The following is a 19,272-nucleotide window of genomic DNA, read 5'->3' as shown; positions in this document are numbered from 1 at the left end:
AAGACTTCAAGTACAGATAGATTTATTTTATAAATCTTGAAGGCCCTCCTGGCATTAAACAGAAACTTATTAGACGTAGGTCGAGCTTCAGGAAAACTGAATCCAGATGCTCAGTAGCCCAATACAGTATTGTCCTGTCTCAATTTCTGCTTTTTCTATGTTTTCATGTACTCTGCTCTCTCAGTTCTATCAGACATTATGCTGGGGAGGTGGTCAGATAAGAAAACAAAATTAATGTAGGTAGATTAATCTTTATTTCCTAATATATATTTTTCTGAAGAATGGACATCAAAAGTCAGTTGCAAATGAGTACAGCATGGAATCTTGCCAAAGGTTTCCTTCACACAGGAAAAATAAGGAACAAGCGAAAACTACTTTGCTATCGTATGATATGAACACACTTTAAGTCAAGTATTTCTATTAATTTCTAGCAGCAGCTTTCTTTTCGGCCCCAAAGTAGTTGTATCTTAAAGATATGAATGCTTTCTTTAAAAAAAAAAAAAAACAAACCACACACCAAAACCAAATATAAATTGATTCAGAGTTCACTGAGGACCCAATTCCCAGCTCAAGCCTGGTAAGCACTAGCAATTCATGGAATGTAATGGCCAATGACATACAGGGGGTCAGACTATGATCTCTTCTGGTCTTAAACTCAAAGACTATTACACACTTGTCCAGCTAATGTCTTTGGAAGTGAACTCTATTTGCATTTTAATGCAGAACTGTAAGATGATGTTAAAGACCATACACACATCCACTGAAAGCTGCAAGGGTAACAAAAGAGAACATTTGTGGTAATAAAAAGCAGCTGCAAGAAGAAAGATTTAAAGTAACAGTGTAACTTAAAATAGAGGGCTAGACAATACTTTCATAAAATCTCTCAAGAAAAAAAAACAACCACCGAACTGGGGTGTTTACAGGGCAGCAGAACTTTTCAGGGTTAACAGTGCTTCCATCCAGAGAGAGCAAGCGCGCAGGCATACGCACGCTGTGGTGCATATAACTACCATATCATAGCGTGAAGGGTCATTTACAGGACCTGCACATCCTGATACAGCTACAAGGAGCACACGTTATAGTACTGGAGCACTGAATCAATCAACCCTTCTCTGGCTCTTTTCCAGCCAGAGTCTCACTCATTTACTTCCCTGCTTTTCAAGCACTTGAGCTGGATACACCGCAGCGAGTCAATCAACAAACAAGGGCAGAAGCAGACAGCGAGCTTTGCTAATGAACAACGAGAAAACTGCACAGAGACTCTGCTAATCGCTTAAGTAAAATCATCAAAAGAATGGAAAAGGACAGCAAAAAAAGAAAACAAGCTTATTTCTATCTTTTTATAAATGTGGCCAGAATGATTCTTCTCTAGATGTGGCAAGAATGATTCTTTTACTCCGATCAAGAGTTGGACAAAATACCTGGGTAAGAAACACAGTTTTCCCAAAACAGAAATTCTTAATCTTGGTGTTAGAAGAAATGTGCTAAACAAAAGCACACAAAGAGAAAAGCTTTAGAAAAAGTCTAAAAAATAAAACCAATTGAAAAACTTGTTTTCAAGAAAGCAGTGAAAAAAATCCTATCTTAAAATCCTCCACATGACGAAAAAGAAAATCAAAAAGGATATTCCTAGAAGCAAAGTGAACTCTACTGAAATGCAAGAGAAAGTGAAATGCAAGAGAAAGAGGTAAGGCTTTCTTCACCTGAAAAATGCAACACATCAAATCTTCTCAGTAACTGAGCATTTGTTCAGCTTAACACTGTGACAGCTGTTTTAGTCTCTGCTTGAAGGGGGAAATGTACGGCTTAAGTCTCCAGCAGCTGAGAGACAGAGAGAGAGGGAGGGAGGGAAAGAAAAGGCTGTGCTTAATAAAAGCCCTGCTCAGATTACAAAAACAAATGGTTTACTCCCCGCCCCCCCCCCCCCCCATCCCTTCAAGTAATGTGTAAATTTAGATGTCTCAGTTCCATAAATCTTTATGGTCCCCTTGAGACCGTCACCAGTATTTTATTGTCTACAGCTTCCTGACCTGCACCTGATAAATTAGGAGCTGCAGACACTAAAACGGAAACCTCATACATGATTTCTGAAGATATTTTTGGGGTGACCCTCTGTGGCGAAATAGGATTCTTAATAAGGGGAAATATGGGAACTGCCATCTGCCTACGCACACGCTGCTGGAGACTATCAGGAGAGGAGGAGTTGCATATACACAACACGAGCATCTGCCTTTGCATCAGTTTGTACTTATAAAGAGCAAATCTATGTACCCTGTATCTAAAGGGAAACATTTAACATCCAAATTGATCTATCACTTTTTACTGCGGTTAGAAAGGGGAAAAAACCCAAACTAACAAAAAGGAAGCTAACGCACTGCCTGCTTTTCACAGCTACTGAACTGTCTCCTATAATCTTCTGAAACCTGAACCTCGCTATAAAGGGGAGACCAGACCACTGAACCCTACCTACCAGAGATGGACACAAGGCAGGACTTTGATTTTTAAGACCTAACTGCACACAGCAAGACACAAGATAAAAAAAATTGGATACCAGCTCGGACATGGTTACAGTACCTCAAAATAGCAGATGACCAGTTTACCATACTGACCATGCTGGCCTTTCTTCAGGACCATCGTGGACCAGAGAGGAACAGTGAACTCTTGGACTGTACACAATTCCTGTGCAAAATACAGCTCCTGAATACTTTCTACTGGACACAAAGATGTCCTATCCTTTACATTTCTTGAATGGGTCTGGAGTTGGCAATGGATCTTTGTCACCTCTCTCAGTAGCAGAACCCAAGCAGGAATACCCAAGCGATGAACAAGGAAATAAAGTGCGTTGGGCAGCTTTACTGATCCTCCTGGTGATAATCCCCACCATTGGAGGGAACATACTTGTCATACTGGCGGTGTCTCTGGAGAAAAAGTTGCAATATGCTACCAACTACTTTTTGACATCCTTGGCGGTGGCAGATTTGCTCGTGGGTCTGTTTGTGATGCCGATTGCCCTCCTCATAATATTATTTGGTAAGTACAGTGCATTTGTTTCATCAGGCTAGCATATGGCATACAATTTGGGAAGGTCTAATTTAAACAGAAGAACTGTTTGCTTTCCACCATTACAATTTTTAAAATAATTTGGATGAGGGCTGCTAATTTTTCTCCCCCTCTCACCTTAATACAGCTTAATGTCTTTATGGAAAGTATACCACTGTGGATATTTTTTCCTTTGAAATAAACCATTCAAAAAAAAAAAATCACCTGAGACTTAGAATTGATACTAAATTGGAACTAGAAACAGCAAATCACATTTTGTACAGTGTAGTATTTTAAACATCAGCACAATGTTGGTATCTATTCTATTGGATATTATGCTAATTGTAGGCAGTCTTTTACATGAAATGAAGTCTAGGTATCTGTTCAGTGTACTGAACAGGTTTTGAACTTTCTTGGAATCCAGCACATGATTTTATCTTAGTATTGATTCCAAGCTTCATGAACAGCCAGAGATGCTCCCTTACACCATCGGAGACAACAAACCTTACCAGTACTAGTTTCAGAGAAACCTATTTTTCACCCACCCAGAAGAAAGCAGCAGGTTCATAAAGCACCCTAAAGAATTAACTCTGTCAAGCCAAGAAAGCTTCAATCCGTGTAATGTTTGAGACTCATTTAGTCCGGTTCATATGCAATAAAATACGGTTGTTTTTTTTTTTACATGAACATACACCGAGTGTGACATTTTCTTTCTGGTTATTCATTACAGAACAAACATGACTTTTTCACATTCTCTCATACTCAGCTTTATTTCAGATACTGCTTTTGACAACTAATCAGAGGTAGCTCCATGGGAAAGTCTCTCTTTTACTCCTAAAGTTTCTTAAAGAATACATTTTAAATTGTCTATTTATGTATCATACAAATGGAAAAAATCAACAAGATGGGTTTTTCGACAAACTTGGATCTACACAATTATCTTTAACATATAGATACCCCTGGGCCCTACATAACAAAAGGAAAAATGAACTCCTGCAGTCTATGCTAGATCTCTAAGAGTTGCCTAAGCAACAAGCAAACAATCATAAACTTTATTTCAGAAAGGCCATCAGTAACTTTTGTTTGCTGCAGAAGACTGGTATCACTTTATTAACAAATGTGTTTATTCACTAAATGCCTTGAGACTGAATTTCTGTGTATTACAGACTGCTTCTCCCTAAACAGATGTATGAACTGGAGGTCAGAATTCAGTGTTGAGATCATAAAATAACCTTTTTTCCAAGTAACAGTGTCTAAAAAGAAAAGTAAACGTACATGACTAGGACAGTGATTTCTAACTTAAAAACAACACCACAGTCACTTATAAAAAACCTTAGGATGTCACGTATGTGCACATGCATATGCAGAGACAAGAAACATGTATATACATACTTACACACAGATATTGTAACTGCTTAATTCCTGCCAAAGGCCTCATTAATAATAAAAGTAAAACTACTAACCATAAAAAGTACTAGTATTGGACTAGCAATCAATACAAAGGGAAGGCATGTTCTGGATTTTGTGGAGTTCTTTATTGGTGGTGGTACAGGGTTTTTTGTTTGCCTTTTTTATATTATTTTTGTTTTGCTAGATTAATACATCTTTTCTTCTTAACTTTGTAAAGAGACTATTGCTCCTTAATCTCTCCATTAATCCAGTGCTAAATCCTGGTTACAACCCTTTAAAAGCATGCTAGGAATCTTAATTTAAAAGTCAAACAAAAGCATCTTTCATGTTGCAGGAAATTTACAAGAAAGTAGCAAAATTAGTTGGAATTAGCTAAGTAAGACTGATCGGCCTTTCACATAGTAGTGGTTAAAACTGAAAGTTCTTGCATACAAGTCACTCTTTGGCAGCCAACCAGAAAAACTGCTTTGCCACTTCATCCACTGGGGAAGATGCTGAGGTGTTTATAGAAGTTCAAAGCACAAGCAAAACAGGAAGAGTTAATGGAATGAAGCTAGAACAGACATTTAAATACATAACAAGTCTAAATCTTGAAGCTACATTAGCCAGATAACTACTTGAACATTGAATAATCATTGACAACTGGAGAGCTAATTAAATTCAGCCTCTTGGCACTTCCACGCAGGAATGTTCCTATAATAATGAAATAGCTGGGTGCAACTTCTAGATACAGAATACAAATATTATGCTTCCAGTTTGGGACTGATATCTAACTATGTGGAGAATGTTTGAGGGGAAAAAGGTGTGAACTAAAGTGCAGTCACATTAAATGATCCTGACTGTAAAAACCAATGTGTCACAGAGCATTCAAATTCAAAAGCTACTACAGATATTGGCTCCATGCCCTGACAGCACACTCAGAGAAAAAACTTCAGAAATAGACAGACACTTTCTGTAATAAAGTGCTGCCCCTTTTAAAAATAAACAAATCTCTAACTCACAGGTATAATAGCATGAGAAGCAGATTATTTATTCTCAGCAGAGCAACCAAAATGTACTCTGGTACAAATACACACTGCAATTTCAATTTAGGGGTGCAAGTGTCAGAATATACAAACAGTTCATTGCTTTTATTGCTTGCTAAAGTCTTCCCATTTCTTCCAAAAACAGGAGGATATGTTAGGAAATAATTGCATTCTCTGAAATCTAGCTTTCAAAAGTTATCCAAATTTTTAATACTTAGAATTACTGAAGGAAAGCAAAAATGTTGCTATTCATCAGATAGTGAAATTAGTAGACAAACTTGAGAGATCCTCTCATTTGCAAAGCCTGCAGCAGGAAGAAGTCTGTTCTCCATGATTTGGTGGGCAATGGATTACTTTGAGACAGGGCACATAGCATTTTAAAAATATATTCTCTATTCCTGATATTCATCCACTTAAAAATCAGACAGTAAGGCTGATAGATTTTAAAAACAATGGTTTGTAGCCTGGGACTATTACAATCAATCACCATCTTAATCTTTCCCCCATTACTGATGGGCCACAACAAATCCTCCCTTCTTGCTTGTGCAAACTATGAGAGAAAACTTCTATTGAGGGCTACTTTCCAAAACTTCAAGTATAAAGATAAATAAGAAACCAAAGCTTTATTCTACACAAAGCAACTCTAATTAAAAAAAAAAACAAACAAACTTTGGCTAAATTAAGGAAACTATGACAGTGAACAACTACTGTTGAAGCGGAAATTTTAGCAGAAAAATAAGAGGCAGGCAGCCACAGGGGTGAAACAGCAAGACAGCAGCTTGGGAACACCAGGCCTATACAGTCCATGCAGCTGAATACTGACACAAGGGTGAACGCCACACATGCAAGTTACAGACACATGCACACCAATGTGAAGATTGAAGCCTAGACTTAAGTCAGCTAGTGGTTAAAAATGCCTAATTTCCATCTCAGTAAAAGCATCATTATCTAACAGCAACAAAATCTTTGACAGGTAACACGCTTCAGCAGCCCTTATAGCAGAAGAACAAATGGCTTCCAAGTCTATTTCAAGATCTCTCAATCATGCTTATACATGTACACAAGCAGTGCTTTCTCCCAAGCTTTCAAAAGACCTTTTGGTTTACAGCAAGAGCAGCTCATCAATACTGTACTTTAAGGATTATACATTTCCAAGGTATTTCCTATAAATAAAACTTTTCTTAAATAAAGATTAACCAAGGGTAGACAGTTATGGTAAAAGCTCATCTTCTCTTAAGGTGCAAGACAAACCTTAAAATGTGTATTTTATCCTGGTTTGCCTCAAAACAAGGAAAATTTGCAACAGCAGCATTGCCACAGCACTGGGAGGATTTAAGGCAAGGTTTGTAGGAAGGAGGAACACTTTTTTTCTGTTATGCCACCTGACAGCTGGAGAAACCAGACAAGTTTTCAGGCAGGCACTTTTGTCAGATAACCTAGGCATACTACCTGGTTTAAATCAGCTTTCAACTCCCAAGGAAAAAAAAAGACTGAGAGTTTCAGTCAGCCCAGTAAATGTTCTGGTCTGCTCCAAGTGTGGAGAATCAGAACTTGCAACAATTCAAACTAAGCATGAGCTGCTAATGGCTTTGTATCACCACTTGGCAGGACATACTCATTTTACCTTCAGTCAGAATTACAAAACAGGGCAAGGAACAAGCAGGTCACTGTCATGTTCAAGGTCAGAGATTCTTTCTGAGTCCTGAAAGGATATAAATATTCCATCCTTTTCCTACTCTCAAACTAACAGAATAGGCCAACAGTGACACACACCACCACAAAATGCGCAACTCCACCAAGAGCCGTCCCTCAAACACTAGGCACAGAGCTTCTAACACAGGTGCAAGCAACAAATCAAAATAAGTAAAAGCAAAATAGACCATGATATGAAACCTAGACAACTACATGACTCTTCTGGACTTTCAGGTATCAGTTTCACAATATTTGTTTTGTTTAAACAGTAACAATATTCTTCAATTCTTATCAGCTACTGCATTTGAAGTCTACTCTGATTTTTAGATAAAACACATACATACAAATACAACAGTACATATTCTATAGTCATGAATGTGGTAACTTACTGCCCTCTGCATCCAATTCAAAACAAGACAAAAATAAAGACAAAGCTTTCTCTGTTCAGTTGCACTTAACTAACAAAAGGTCTTGCAACTCAAAAACATACAAATGCACCTATATTCAAAAGAAGGAAAAGAGCTTTTTGTTGCAAAATATTTCAGAGCCACCTTTTGCAAAGAGTAAATTAACTACAGAAGGAAAGGATTTCTCACAGTGCAATTCTCCAGAAAGCAAAGCAACTACAACCTAGTGAGCAGCACTGGAGAGCTAATACCCTCCAACAGAAGTATTAGCTGCTCACTTGAAATCCAGCTGTGTTATCCACCATCCTTCAAGATGTAGAATACACTTTCCATTGTTAACATTTTTATCTGAACTAATCCTTCATCACGGAGTCAACAGAATTAGTCTTATTTTTCTAGAGTGAGCAAAAAAATGTAAAGCCCATCAAATCAATTATTTCTTTTAACTATAATTTTTTTCCTTCAGAAAGGCACCATACCTTACTGCCAGCTGAGAGCGTAGACAGAAAAATTAAGTATGAGTAAGCGTTTCATAATATACTAATTACAACTTTCTCATACTAGCCTGACAGCATAATTTTTTGAAGCCAATTTCAACCATGATATCTATTTTAGGAAATATGCAGCTAGATACTAAAGTCTACTGGTTAATGATTTGAGAATAGACCACCTCTTTCCCTTCTGCCTTGCTGCCTACATCATCCTCCCTGGTGTTCACTGCTTTGGGGATGGGTGAGGGTCAGTTCTGAGCTCCATCCATTCATTCTCTTTGTTTAACAGGCAAGGTTTCCCAACACAGGTGAGAGAGTGCAGACAAGTACTTGCTATGTCTGACTTTATAAACCCGAAGATGGAAAATTTTATAATGCAAGTCAAGGCAGCACCACTATCATTTCCATCTGTCAGTCACATTATAAAAAAATGTTTTAATCTCAAACTACTGCAACATTACCACATTGATACAACTGGGCATTACAATAGTCCAGCTCATTTGGCATTCTCTGTATGCAGATCTATTTATTCAGAGCAAGGAGATTAAAACCAACCTGCTTTGGATATATCTTTAGAAATGTCTTTTTCCCACCCCTTAATCATCATTCAACAAAGAATTGATTTCTCTAGCAATACTATTAATGTGCCTACTGACTACATACAGCTGAATTCTGTAGAGAAGGAGAATATATCTATCAACTTCTATCATTAGAAACAGAAAAAACTTCTGTGTTCACACACCCTTCGCTAGGACTAAAGAACATTCTTACAGACACACAACACTTACATGCCCCTCAAATTGAAGGCTGCTAGCACATGAGTGCTATACAAACTAATAGTGAGTGAAAATAAAGCAGTTAATCAGTTTTATTAAAGTTCATTTGGTTTTGAATTTTAAACATTGATAGGGGAGACCCAGCTGTCAAAAACACAAGCCTTTTGGAAAGCTGAACACTACAAAACCTTGATCTTGGATATAATGCAGTTGACAGACCCCAAGTTCACTATAGAGATTAACATTGAAGATAGATAACTACCGTCAGAATCAGGATGCCAGACTTAAAATCCTCTTTGGGGGCAGGGGTGGGTGGGGGAGAACAACACACCCCCACTCCAAAAAAACACCACTTGCATAAAAGCCTGTCAATTTTTATGAAATCATTACTGAGAATAGCCCTGCTTTGCCACATTAGTGCTCAACTGCATGTGGTGAAGTGACACAGCAAATTTATTTTAAAACTGTGTGAACTAGATTCTTCAACATCACCACTAAGGTTCAGCCGTGGTTCTGCATGATTGACTAATACATTGGTTATGACCCATTATCTCCTCCATTTAATACAACCTTGAATCATAGGATTATCAAGGAGACATAGCTGAAAATATAACCATTTACCAGCAGGGTGCAAGGACCAAGCACAGTCATGGATGAACTTTTTTATCCACAGTCCTTGCTACAAATTGCTTATGATCTAGAAAGAACAAAAGAGACAGGGAAAGGGTTATAACGCACCACCAGCCCAATCAATACGATGGCAGCAGCCATGTCAGTTAGAAGCTAACTAAAATGTAAGACAGAATCCAGCTGAGGCAGTGGCAAGGCTTGGTTCCTGTAGGATTATGAACTTCTCAAAAGTACTGATGTCAAAGGAAAACCATACACTGAACACTCTCAAAAAGCTTAGATTCTAATGAGTTTTCTGTTCTCTTTCAGACAATGCCTGGCCTTTTCCAACTTCCTTGTGTCCCATCTGGCTCTTCCTTGACGTCCTATTCTCTACAGCTTCCATCATGCACCTCTGTGCCATCTCACTAGACCGCTATATTGCGATTAAAAAGCCAATCCAGGCTAGTCAATACAATTCATGGGCTACAACAATCATCAAAATCATCGTGGTTTGGCTCATTTCAATAGGTATGGGAGACTGAGTCTAGAAAAGGAATGCAGAAACTTTTCACGTATAAAACAAAGTGAAAGCTGGGCAAAATGAAAAATTTGGCCAAGCACAATTGATTAGCAGACCCTAACACCTGGGCTCGCCTAAGTCCACCTCTTGGATCATGCATAGCTACATCCTAAAAGTCTGCCAAAACTGCTGCTCCTTTTCAGGCTTACCAGAAAGGGCAAGGACTGAATAGGGATAATCATTGCTCTTCATGGTCCTAAAAGTCCAAAAATCAAAAGACAGTATCTGCACGCATAGCATGTCTCCTGGGAAAGCAAGATTGCATGTTCCTGTGGTAGTATGTTCTGTCCCAAACACAATTTTAAGCCTTGAGTAGATGCTACTAAAATCTGTGCCTTACAATTGTGCCATGAAGCAAGTAAAAAAAGGTTAATTATTTACATCAAGGATTGAAAGATAAATGAGTGGCTGGTTACATTCACACTGAAGACTGAGACACCTGGCAATATAGCATATAGAAAGGCTAACTTATAAGAAACACACCCCTCCTATCCCCTCCCCCCCCCCAACAGTTTATATAAAGGATGCCAACAGATAAGCTTTTATATTAGCACCTGTGGTTTGCATGTGGCACCTCACCTGTCTTTAACACTTAAAAAAAAATGTTAAGTGAGCTAAGGAGGTGAAAACATTTAATTTAAATAACTTAATACATGCTGCAAGCAGACTAGGTAGAGTGCTGTATGCTCTGTGTGCAAGAGAAAGAACAAAATTGTTCTGGATTATTAAGGCCAGTGATGCATAGGAGACTGTGTACATCCGCCTTCTTGGCAGAGGCATATATGGCCAAACCCCAAAATTCCAACTTGAAAAAAAAAGTCTGGAAGAGCTGGGAAGATAGAAGAAAAGATACTATCTCTATTTTATCACAAAAAAAAAAAAAAAAAGAGGAAACTTAGTATGACAAGACCCAAGTCGACCTTTTAATGCCTGATTTATTGTTAATAATCAGTGCTGTACTTTTTCATCTATTTTATTTAACTCAAAAGTAGTCTGCAGCTGAGTCTGAGTTCTCCAAATCAAAGGTTAATTTGGTTCAATCCTCATACTAAATGTCTGCTGTATCTGAATGTATGCCTTTTATTAAGAAAGGGATCAAGTGGCTGAGGGGTACACCATTTTGCTCTTGCTGCCTTCAACCAACTTCAGTAAGCGGAGCAGCAGAGGAATACAGTAAATCCCTAGATCTCATTAAGTGGCATCAGGAAACAGCACAAATAACCCAGACAGCAAGGAACCTGTTGTTTTTGTTGTAATGTCAGACTGCTGGAAAATGAAGTGCTGACTGTAATTCAGTGGTTATAAAAAATTTATTTGAAAAACAAGACTAACTTTTTTTTTTTTTACACAAGCGGTGAATTATAGAGCTAGCTAGCCTCATTTAAACACTCTTAAATATGTAAGAGACTTTAAACAACAAATCCATCTCAAACACACGCTGAACAACTATGGCAACTATTTAACTACTTGTATATATGAAAGAGTCAAGTTGGGTAAAAAAAAAAAAATCAGCTGTCTGTGTCTGGTCACTCGATGCAGTTAAGATAAGAGGGAAAGACAAAATTTATGTATTTACAGAACTGCCCTTCAAGAAGTGCAAATGTTGCCACAGGGTGGGAAGCAGATGGCATTAGGGAAACATTTCACTGGAGGAAAAGACATACTAATTTTAACTAGAGTCAAAGCAATTCATGTGTTTCAGACTTGAAAACTTGGCAACTTTATACTGCTTCCTCAATCACTAAGTGTTAGTTAGGCCTCATCTCCTTCAAAAGGGCACTATGTCAAAGCTGAGCTTGCCAAGTCTTAGAAAGTACTATTTATGATACCCTCAGCAATTCACATTCTGTCACCCTGTGCCTACTCCAGAGCTCAGGAACAACTTTTCTTTAGAGATCCTGAGGCTTCAGGCCCAAAAAGAAGAGATTGCAAGTAACTACCATACGCTGAAGTACTTGTTTTTTCTCCTGTAGGCATTGCTATTCCGATCCCCATCAGAGGCATTGAAGATGGAAATGGCAACTCAACAAACATCACGTGTGTCCTGATGCCCGATCGTTTTCATGACTTCATTCTGTACGGATCAGTGGCTGCATTCTTCATTCCCCTCGCTATCATGATAGTCACTTACTTTCTGACAATCCAAGTGCTCCGCAAGAAGGCCTACTGGATCAACAAGCCACCTCAGCGTTTCACTTGGTCAACTGTGTCCACAGTATTTCAGCGTGACGCAACGCCTGCCTCCTCACCAGAAAAGGTGGCCATGCTAAACGGCTCCAGAAAGGACAAGACTTTGCCCAATGACACATCTATCTGCAGAACATCTACAATTGGGAGGAAGTCCATGCAAACAATAACCAATGAACAAAGGGCATCAAAAGTTTTGGGCATTGTATTTTTTCTTTTCTTATTGATGTGGTGCCCATTCTTCATTACAAACGTAAGTTCAGTTCTGTGCAACTCCTGCAACCAGGAGGTTTTTCAAAAACTAATGGAGATCTTTGTTTGGATAGGGTATGTATCCTCCGGAGTGAATCCTCTTGTCTATACACTCTTCAACAAAACATTTAGGGAGGCTTTCAGCAGGTATATCACTTGCAACTATCGGACCACAAAGCCTATAAAGGCCCTTCAAAAGCACTCCAGCAGGATCTCTTTCAGAAGCTCTGTGGCAGAAAATTCCAAGCTCTTTGTCATGCATGGGATGAGAAACGGGATTAACCCCATTATGTACCAGAGCCCAATGAGGTTGAGGAGTTCACCCATCCAAGCCTCATCAGCCATTCTGCTGGATACGTTGCTGCTCACAGAGAATGAAGTTGATAAAACAGAAGAACAAGTCAGCTACGTATAGTGGAACAGCAGCCATGTCCATATCATAATATTACTGTATGTATTATTCTAGGAAACTGTGCTATAAGAGGGTATAAATACTATTGTTTTCTGCTATTTATGCAAGCAATATCTTATAAATTTATATTAATTCCTCTCCTCCAAAGTCTCCTCTACTTGAACCCCAACGCTATGGTGGCAACCACAACTTCATTCCATGATAAATGACTAATGCAGAATTGTAGCCTACAGGAAGAGGAATATAAATAAAAGTTAAATCAGTTTGAATATCTGACTTCAGTTATCATCTTCAGTCTCCACAAAGTACATTTTTATATAAACAGCATCTCCGTACAAACACTACTTTAGCATTTGCTCCAGCAAGAAGACAGAACACTCTGTAGGTTGATGCTCTAATGATGAGATTAGCAGGGGGATAGAAGCTTGCTGGTTTTAATTTAAATTCACCCTTACTCCTGTAAACAAAACAGCACACAGGCTCACTGCATTGCCTCCTACTTATCCAAGAATGAGCTTTTCTTGTTCTCTGAGGGTATGTATATCACAAGCAGAATCACTCGGTTCAGAGTCCAAAAGGTGTAGGTGTCCTTTCCACAAGGGGCAAAACTGGTTCTTCGGGTAAGAAAAAATTCCACGTGCTGAAGTTATCCCTTTGTGGTTTTACTGTAAGGGGTGGGCAGAATCTCTCACCCACCTGAATTTTATCTCCATTACTCTCACATATATCTGTCACAATGTCAAATCTGTCACAGAAAACTGCCCTTTGTTCTTTTGACACTAAGAAAAATAAATGAGAGCATTTAACCAAAACAGGACAAAATCACATCAATGATCACGAGTAAAAACAGGACAGGCAGTGCCTGGAACATCCCTTTAATTTATACAAACAGACTTCCTTTATGACCATTGGAACTTCAGTGAAAGTCTTCCCTCATCCAAGATAGCTCACACTAAGTAGAAAAATCTGACAGAATAGCTATTTCATTTGAAAGTAAGAGCAAATGTTTCAGAGACAGCAGGGACAACACTACTATCTAGACCCACAGTTTAGCTTAGGTCAAAAGAATTTCATTGACCTAATGGCACAAGATTACAGGTCCCAATTCACATTCTCTCAAACATGTTCAAGCCTGCCATCAGAGCACAAAATTCATAGAAAGAATCACTCCTCACAATCCAAAAAAGCTGCCAGACTATCATCTGGGAAATCAGGAGCTTCTGACAGTTCCAGACAATCTCTCTTTGGGAAGGGAAATCAGATTTCCCCAAAGTCCTGGAGTTCTTACTGTAAGCAGCTAGCTCACCATTTTTTTCAATAGTTTCCATTTACAGTAAAACTTTCAGCTCAGGCTTTGTTTTCATTTTTAATGTTTTCAGAACTCTTCAGTTACATGCCAATATTACATACAGGGAAAGTCTTAGGTTTTTTCATCCACAGAACAGAAAGTACTAAAGATAACATGTCCTTCCAACATTTATTTATATATATTTAATTTAAAACATATGCAAGTTCAAAGCAGAGCCTAATGTAACAACTGCCAAAAAGTTCCAGAAGAAAGTATTAAAAATACTTCTGTGGTACTCATGGTAAGTTGTCTCCTTCCTCCCCTTTTTGGTGATAGTCACTAGGCACTTACGTTAGAATAAGCTCTGACAGCTCTTACCCCTCTTTCATTAATCAAATTTGTTTAATAGGATTTTGTAGTTGGAGGCCAGGATTGATGGATTGCTATAGCTGTGAAAGATGCCTACACCTAAAAATCTTCGAGAATCAAAAGCCTTTACAAAGACGTAGATTACTTTGAAGATCAAGGAGGGAGGAAGAAGAAAACAACCCCCCAAAATTTACAGGTACGTAGCTGAAAATGTCACAGACTAGTGTCTCATTTAACTTCAAGCAGGCACTTTGGAACCAGGTAAAAGTGCAATTACATCCACGCACAGAGTGTTAATAGCAAAAAAATTAGAAGATTAATTTGCAATGCAGGAACCAACCTTCATGAGAAATAACACCAAGAGGCAAATGGGTGCAGCACCATTCTTGAAGTATTACTTCCCAGCAGCCAAAGAGCAAGAAGTAGTCATCTTTGAAAACTCTCTTGCCATTTAAATAAAACCATGATGATTAAACAAAAACCATTCGTACAGTGGGCAGCAACCATCTACTTTCATGAACAACTTAAATTTTCCCTTTCCAGCAGGGACCACCACAGCTAGCTCACAGCACCTGGAAAGAGCAAGAGGTAGCTTAGTTTTCTTCTGTCTGACCCTGTTCTTATACAGCTGTCAGTGTGCAGTGAGCAATGATGCAAGGAGTAATCTGCCCTAAGTGTTCCACTTTGTAATCAGTGGTTAGACTCCAACAGGAAACAATCCTTGGAAAAAGCCTCACCCAGCAAAGATGTATTTTGTCAAGGCAGCATATAGATTTCTCAATTTTAGTAACCACAAACAGAAACTCAACATGTTCCAGTTACTGAGTTTAGTCAGCAACAATACGCCTAAATCAAAAGGACTAGTGACTAGTCAAAAATCCAGTCTTCCTACAGAGGAAGGAAATTTCTCCACAGACAGAAACAAGTCATCAAGAAAACATGCCCATTCTATTTAACATGCTAAGAGCAAAAAGATATTGCTTGTCCACTGACAAAGCAAACAAGCTAAGAATTCAGGTAACACTCTTGGAAAACCTAAGGACAGAGGGAGAAGAAAGATGAAGAGAAGATGCAGAACTAGGAAATAAAAAGACAACCTAACAGACAGCAGAGATCTTGTTTTAGCAACTGTATCTACAAGAACAGATCTGAACAAAGACATTACCTTCATTAGCAAGACATGACTGAAAAAATACGAGAATCACTGCAAGCTCCTGTAAGAAAACACAAGTTTGTTGTATGGTAACTAACGACAATGCTGCTCATGTGGTACTGACAAGTGAGACAGGAGGCTCAGGACTACATCCACGAGCATCATCTTAAAGTAACACAAATTCATAAAACGTATGTTTACATACTGTCTGTGAAGTGAGTATTTTTATAGCTTCAGCTTCCTTCATAAAGACAGCAGACTAATAAAAGGTTTGTGGTCACTTGCTAGCAGGACACAACTTTTTACAGGAGAAAGGGGTCATGCACATCCCATTTAAGCAAAAAAAAAGTAATTCCTTTCTCTGGAGTGAAATACTCTCAGTTCTCACAGAATACAGCCCATGCCAAACCAACCACTTGGCCAGCTCTATGGACTCAATATACCACATAAAGTTTCTGTGATAGTGAGGAAAGCTGAACTAGGTAACAGTGTAAATTAGTATTTTATCTGGCATATTTAATTTCTTTTTAAACTACTAGAGAAGCAAGACAGCCAAAAGGAAGCTCATCTGCAACATACAAGCACTATGGGAAGAAATACATTTTAGAAGAACATTGGATAAGTATGGGGTTTTTGTTGTTTCATTATTTAAAATACATTAGGAGATTTAGTCAATGTTCTGGCTGCCTATCTAATTAAAAATTACAGAACAGACATGGACATAAGGACTATAAATATATCCACCTCAGCAGTCTTTGCAGAAAGGAAAATAGTATTTGAAGCCTAACAGAATAAGTGCTTTGAAATGCAAATAAAGGGAATATCTTAAAAAACCTACACAAAACAGAAGAACCCAGCAAAACCAAACAAAAATTCCAACCTTTAAACCACCCTAAGAAACTGAGAAGCAAGAAGTTAGGCTAATCTCAGCTGTGGTGATATAAAGCACATTTTGTGAAGCCAGTCCCAGGCCATCTGAGGTTCTGTAAGTTGCAAGCCTTTAGTTCAGATTCTATCAGGAAACTTCTAGGCAGCCAGAAAAATTTATTCGTAACCCATCTTGTATTCTCCAAGTGTAAAACTCTTCCTACCCACATCACACCTGGCTATACTAGCACCAATTTTCACATCTATCAAAATAGAGTTAAAAAACCCAGCGTTGAACAGAAGTCAAGGCAATGAGAAGACAGAATGATGCTGTGAAGCTGTTCACTAGCATACAAGAGGCAAACTGACTTTTTTTTTTATGGTGCTTCACAGAAAGTGTGATTTTCTTATTGTGGAAAAATCCACAGCACTGCGAACTGGTATAAGAAATCAAAAGCATTAGTCCTCTAAATCTTTTTCTAGGATGTCATACGTAACATCATAACAACATTAAAAGGTAAAGTAATGCAAACACAGTAAACCTGGTAAGGCCATACTGAACAACCTGGGACACTGGAGCCCAACGAGGCAGGACACAACACTTGCCAGAGCTCTTCTGGCTCCTTGCCTTGTAAGCTGGAGCCAGGAGTCCCAAAGTTCTGGCCAGTTCTCAGGATTGACTTAATATTACCCTGAAGCATTAGATTTCTTTCATCATATTGATAAAGGGGCCTATGTACAATTGCTAAGAAGCATTCTTTTGTTTCACTTCCCCTCTGGCTCTCTAGGTAACCATCAACGTGGCAAAAACAACAGTCAGGAGAGAAGTAACTTCCGTATTTTTGCTTTGGCATTTGACACCATGGCATTTACTGTCAGTAGCCATTCCCATGAGACACACTGTTTTCTCCAGTTGCAAAGAAAGGCTTTTGCCCTGCAGAACAGGAAAGGAAGCTTCTTAATTTTTAAATAGGAAGCTAGTTACAAAAACAGGTAAGATGGCTTGCTGAAATGTCCATTTTTACTCTTATTTTTAATAATTTACGTCAAACCTTATTTGTCTAGCCACATCTAAGATTCCTTGCATCCAAGCATCGAGGTCTTTTCCAATCTCTGGAAAATAACATCACGCTTTTAAAAATTAGAAGCTTCTTGCTCTCTGAAGGATTCTCTTTACAGATGCTCTAGACAGGTGATAGCAACTCATTTTCAAGCTCATTAAAACCCTGCAAAACAATTGAGTCCTTTATTCTGCAAGATGCACATCAATACTCACTAATAAAATCCAACATGGATTTTTTTGCCATGGAAAAAAAAATCATTAACTTCATTTAATGGCTTGAAGAATCACAGCATTTTTTATTACTTATTTTGAACCTTCAGTTGTTGAACAGCAGTTTTAAAGCAAATTCCAGGATCTGGTCAGATAAGCAATTTATTAGTTATAAATCACACTGCTTAAAATGTTTAGTTTCTCAGTTAAAAAACCTTACTGTGTATAATCTGAGAAACTGAAAATATTTTTCTGGAATTAGAGATGGAAGAAGGAACATACTAGACTGGTTTCTCTCCCTCTTCTCAGGCACACTGTGATTTAATAATCTGAAAAATCTTTATATATAAGCTTATAGGCACTATAGGCAGTATTTTTAGGCCCAAAGGAGCAGGTGACTTCCTGACCGAGTTTTCAGCAGGGTACAAGCTAGGCTGAAAATACTATTTCAGATTTAAACCCAATATTAATTTACTTATCTGTGTAGACATTCCAGTTTACAGTAGGAAGTTCAAACACTGGCTGAGATTTCCAAAAGCTCTCAAGTGATATAAGGCTCTGAGCCCTATTTTCCAAAGTAAGTAAAAGCTCATGCATAGTCTAGAACTAAGATAAAACAATAGCAGGGAAAGAATTAGTGCAAGATGTCACAGCGTATTGTTTGAAACAATGAATGCATTTATGCAACCTGGTTGTACAGCTACAATTTCATTATAAGTTACATTAGTTTTGCAGAGATGTCAAGGGACTTCTCCAGTGCACTACAGCTTGGTCAGCAAAGACATACAGCTCTGTTTCCTGTAGCAGACCTGCAGATAAACACATTTTCAAATCCAAAAATACTTCAGTGAAAGTCTATGGCTTCTGATTATAGTAATATTTGTGTTACTATGAACCTTTCACTGAAAGGAACCCTCATTCTCCTCCCCCAGTAAGACTGAATAAAAGAGATACAATGGGTTGGAGGATAAACAAAACCCTTTTAATTTTTCCTATGCAAGAATTAACAAGCAGCTATGTTTCACTGAACTCCTCTTCTTCACAATTAATACACTGAAAAAGTCACTGGTACAGATCACATTAAAGTGACTGTTAGCCTCATACCCAGTTACCCAGAAGATCTGCCATCTGCCTACTGGATAAAGGTAGGTTGTAGGAGTCAAAGAAAACAAACTGTCCAAGTCTTCCTGGAACAAAATCCAAGTATCTGATGTGTTTGCTTTAAAAAAAACAAACAACCCTTAAAATATCAAAGGCTATGTAAACACAAAGAATACAAAAGCAGGAAACATTACTATTTCACTTGCATCATCCTAAAATGAAGAACTAAACATAAGACATGCAGAGTTCTCCGTGTTTGGGTAGCCTACACTTATCAGCTGAGACTACATCTTCCTTTCGGGATTCTCTAGAGGCTGCATTGTTCCCTCTCCTGCCCT

The 19,272-nt window shown here is 38.3% G+C and overlaps 2 protein-coding genes across 3 annotated transcripts in view; one reads left to right on the top strand and one right to left on the bottom strand.

Annotated features, from left to right (window-relative positions):
• Positions 1-19,272, bottom strand: part of PSMD1 (proteasome 26S subunit, non-ATPase 1) — a 75,638-nt gene that overhangs the window by 34,259 nt on the left and 22,107 nt on the right. The gene's annotated exons all lie outside the window — the stretch shown is intronic.
• On the top strand, positions 934-13,152 carry HTR2B (5-hydroxytryptamine receptor 2B). Of its 2 annotated transcripts, XM_005443628.4 has the most exons (4): positions 934-1,687; positions 2,392-3,030; positions 9,780-9,980; positions 12,006-13,152. In XM_005443628.4, exons 2-4 carry the CDS (start codon positions 2,724-2,726, stop codon positions 12,884-12,886), a joined length of 1,389 nt encoding a protein of 462 aa, XP_005443685.1. In that variant the 5' UTR covers positions 934-1,687; positions 2,392-2,723; the 3' UTR covers positions 12,887-13,152. The 2 variants fall into 2 exon arrangements, with proteins under 2 accessions (XP_005443685.1, XP_055579262.1); XM_055723287.1 differs by lacking the exons at positions 934-1,687; positions 9,780-9,980 and having other exon boundaries at positions 1,928-3,030.

Source organism: Falco cherrug, chromosome 11 (genome assembly GCF_023634085.1).
Source record: "Falco cherrug isolate bFalChe1 chromosome 11, bFalChe1.pri, whole genome shotgun sequence".
Classification (NCBI taxonomy): Eukaryota; Metazoa; Chordata; class Aves; order Falconiformes; family Falconidae; genus Falco; species Falco cherrug.
Note: the sequence above shows the minus strand (reverse complement) of the source record. Positions and strands in the feature narration are given on the sequence as shown.